General features: G+C 40.0%; 1 protein-coding gene across 1 annotated transcript in view; it reads left to right on the top strand.

Annotated features, from left to right (window-relative positions):
• Positions 1-3,594, top strand: part of SNX25 (sorting nexin 25) — a 93,535-nt gene that overhangs the window by 56,648 nt on the left and 33,293 nt on the right. The window contains exon 5 of the mRNA XM_012643987.1: positions 351-532. Coding sequence (XP_012499441.1) covers positions 351-532 — 182 coding nt within the window. The remainder of the gene's footprint in view (positions 1-350; positions 533-3,594) is intronic.

The raw sequence follows: 3,594 nt of genomic DNA on the forward strand, positions 1-3,594 counted from the left end.
CTCTTGCTCAGGCTGGTCTCGAACTCCTGAGCTCAAACAATCCTCCCGCCTCGGCCTCCCAGAGTGCTAGGATTACAGGCATGAGCCACTGCGCCCGGCCCCAGAGGTTTTTTTTAAAAAGTGTTTCATGCTTGAGTAACATTTGTCAGTTGTATATTTAGAAATTATGGCTATTTGTGTTTGGGAGTGTATATACGTGTATTTATCATGAATTCTATGCTATGATTCTGTTTAGTATCCACTGTTGTTCAAAATGTACCACATCAGACACTGATCTGGTTCAGAGTTGTTGTGTTCCCTCTTCTATGTCTTGTCCTCTGACCGGGGACTGTTCATCACTCCTATTCAAGGTAAAGAAACTGCTGCAATGAAAGCTGATCTCCTGAGGGCCAGGAATATGAAAAGGTACATTAACCAACTGACTGTGGCAAAGAAGCAGTGTGAGAAGAGAATCAGGACCCTGGGAGGCCCTGCCTATGACCAGCAAGAGGAGGGGACCTTGGATGAGGGGGAAGGGCCTCAAAGCCAGAAGGTAGAAGTTTGTAGTTTCTTGTTTTGACCATCTCAAGTTTATTGTAAACACCAATATAACCACATATACAGTCTTTTAACTTTTAGTATTTAACTTAAGACACCCATTCCATAACTACAGACTTACATATTTGGTTTTGAGTCAAAGAGCTGCACCACTTGGTGTCCTTGACTTCTTTGAACGGTAGGTAATAGGTGTGGTAGGTAGGCGTGGGGTGTGTGTGCATGCGTATATGTGTATGTGTATTTTTCTGTTTCCACTTTGTCCTCCCCCAATCCCAGAAGAGCATATTTATATTTACAGGAATCCAATCAATTACTCATTATCAATTGGATAAAAATAACCACCTATGAAGTAGTGAGCATCTTAGAAGTTATTTTACTTGACTCTTGCCACAATGCTATGAAACATACTTGGCTTTTTCCTATCTATGTGGCCTTAGGCAAGTTACTTAAATGTACTGTTTCATTACCTGAAAAATGAGGCAGAACTAGATAAAAAAAAAAAAGCAGATATGGTTTTTTTCACAAATCTGACTGCTTTCTCACTAAACCATGATATTTCAATGACTGTTTTTGTACAACAAAACTTTGGATTGTCTGTTGATACCAAGTCCTTAAATCATGGAGCTGAGGAAAGTGTTCTAGCCCTACTTTAGGCCCTGTCCTAACTCTAAATGGCCAAGCTTGTCTTCCAAGACCTTGAGCATACTAGGATGGAAGGAAACAGCCACAGCATCCCATGAGGAGCTTAGCTGTACCCTGGGAACAGGACCTCAAGGCGAATGCCAGACTTCTCTTTTCATAATGTGTCATTTAGTCACAGAGAAGCCACCATCAGTATATTAGTAATTTAACCCTGGCTACAGCCTCTAACCTCACCCATTCTGATTTTTAGTGTCCTGATCTTCTCCTGTTCTACCCTCAGTTTGAGTTCGGCTGCTTCTCCGTGACTTTCCCCTGCCTTCCTGTTCCAGTGATGAGCCTTTGCCTTCTTACTTGTTTCTCCCTTAGTCTTCATCAGAGCTTCTTCAGGAAGGTCTTTGCCCCATCTTTGGACCAACCCCAGCACAGGCCAGAGTTCTGCAACATCTTACACAGTGGTGCAAATGCAGCTCCAAGGAACTCTTGCCTTATGGAAGGGTCCCCTAACCACTGGAGGTCTGTTTATTTTTCTGTCAGTAAATACACCTTTCTGAGAGTTTGGCTTTGTGGTCCAAAGTAGAAACTTCACATTTTGGTGAACTTTAGAGAGAGAGAGTAGATTTGCCGGGTTGAATCCTGCCTCTCTTTCCTCTCCTCCTCAGCTTTTGGCTTCTTAAGTAAATTTCTAGCCACATTTCTCATAGATGAGGTCTTTGTCTTATGTCCTGTTCATTCATTCATTTGTTCATTCATCATTCAGCAGACATTTGTTGAGGGCCCACAATCCCTTACTTATGGTGCTAGGTACTAAGATATAAAATGAATAATCCCTGTTCTTGAAGATTCCCATATAATTATAAAAAGGTAAGTGATCCAGTAGAGATATGAGATAAATACCTAGCAGAGCTACCTAGTCAAAAGATGATATACTTTTAGATGTTATGGTATAGGAAAACCTCGAGAAAGATAAAGGAGGCTCATTTTAGAAGAATAGAATGTGATTTCAAAAGAGGTTATCTGGCAGTGTCTACTAGAAGTGGACTTAATCCAGGGCCAGCTCCATTTCTGATTTGTACTTCTCAGATATTCAGGAAAGGAAACTCATTTCTTTTGAGCAGTTTACCCTCAGAATAAAACCATTTCCTCTAGTCTTCAGACTGGAAGGCTCAGATAATGTTGCAGAATTCCGATATTTATGGTGGTTTGCTATTCTAAAGGTAAGACTCATTAGTTTGGGGCCATTCTGATATCTTCGTAAGTGGGAGGAACATTTTTGCTATGACCTAGTCATATCACATCCAGAGGAATTACCACTAACTTTATTTCAGAACCTTGATTTCCAAATTAGATGAGTCCTCCAATTAAAAGAGATTGTCAGAGTGAATTTGTTTAAAAAAGGCAAGACTGACTTACATGTTGCTTATAAGAAACTAAACATAAAGACACACGTAGGTTGAAAGTAAGAGGGAAAAAGACATGCCATGCAAATACTAGGCATAAGAAATCTAAAGTAGCTAATATTAATGCCAGACAAAGTAGGCTTTAGAACAGGGAATATAACCAGAAGTGAAGACATTTCATTATGATAAAGGAGTCAATTCATCAAGAAGACATGATAATCCTAAATATGTTTGCCATCAGTAAGAGACTTTTAATATACATGACACAAAACCTGACAGAAGTGAAAGGAGAAAAAGGTTTTCCTGTACCACAATTATAGTTGGAGATAATAACACCCCTCTCTCGGTAATTGATAGAACAGATAATCACAAAATCAGTAAGAATGTAGAAGATTTGAACAACACTAACAACCAACTGGAACATATGGACATTTATAGAACACTTGACCTAACAATAGCAGAATGTACATTTTTCTCAACTGTACATTGAACGTTGACCAAGAAAAACTGTATTACTGGGTGATAAAACAAGGTCTAACAAATTTAGAAGGATTAAAACTGTACAAGTGTCTTTTTGATACCTGTATCTAAATTTTTGTCACGGTACAATTCACAATCACAAAGATGTGGAATCAACCTAAGTGCCCATCAATTCATGAGTGGGTAAAGAAAATGTGGTGTATATATACCAAGGAGTACTACTCAGCTGTAAAAAGGAACAAAATAATGTCATTTGCAGCAACTTGGATGGAACTGGAGAACATTATCCTAAGTGAAGTATCTCAGGAATGGAAAAACAAACACCACATGTTCCCACTAATAAATGGGAGCTAAACAGTGGTACACATGGTCACACAAGGGTGTAAAGGACATTGGAAACTAAGAAGGGGAGAGGGTGGAAGGAGGGTGATGGATAAAAACTTACCTGTTGGGGCCAGGCACGGTGGCTCACACCTGTAATCCTAGCACTCTGGGAGGCCGAGGTGGGAGGATCGCTCGAGGTCAGGAGCTCGAGACC

Source organism: Propithecus coquereli, unplaced genomic scaffold (assembly GCF_000956105.1).
Source record: "Propithecus coquereli isolate 6110/MARCELLA unplaced genomic scaffold, Pcoq_1.0 Scaffold203, whole genome shotgun sequence".
Lineage (NCBI taxonomy): Eukaryota > Metazoa > Chordata > Mammalia > Primates > Indriidae > Propithecus > Propithecus coquereli.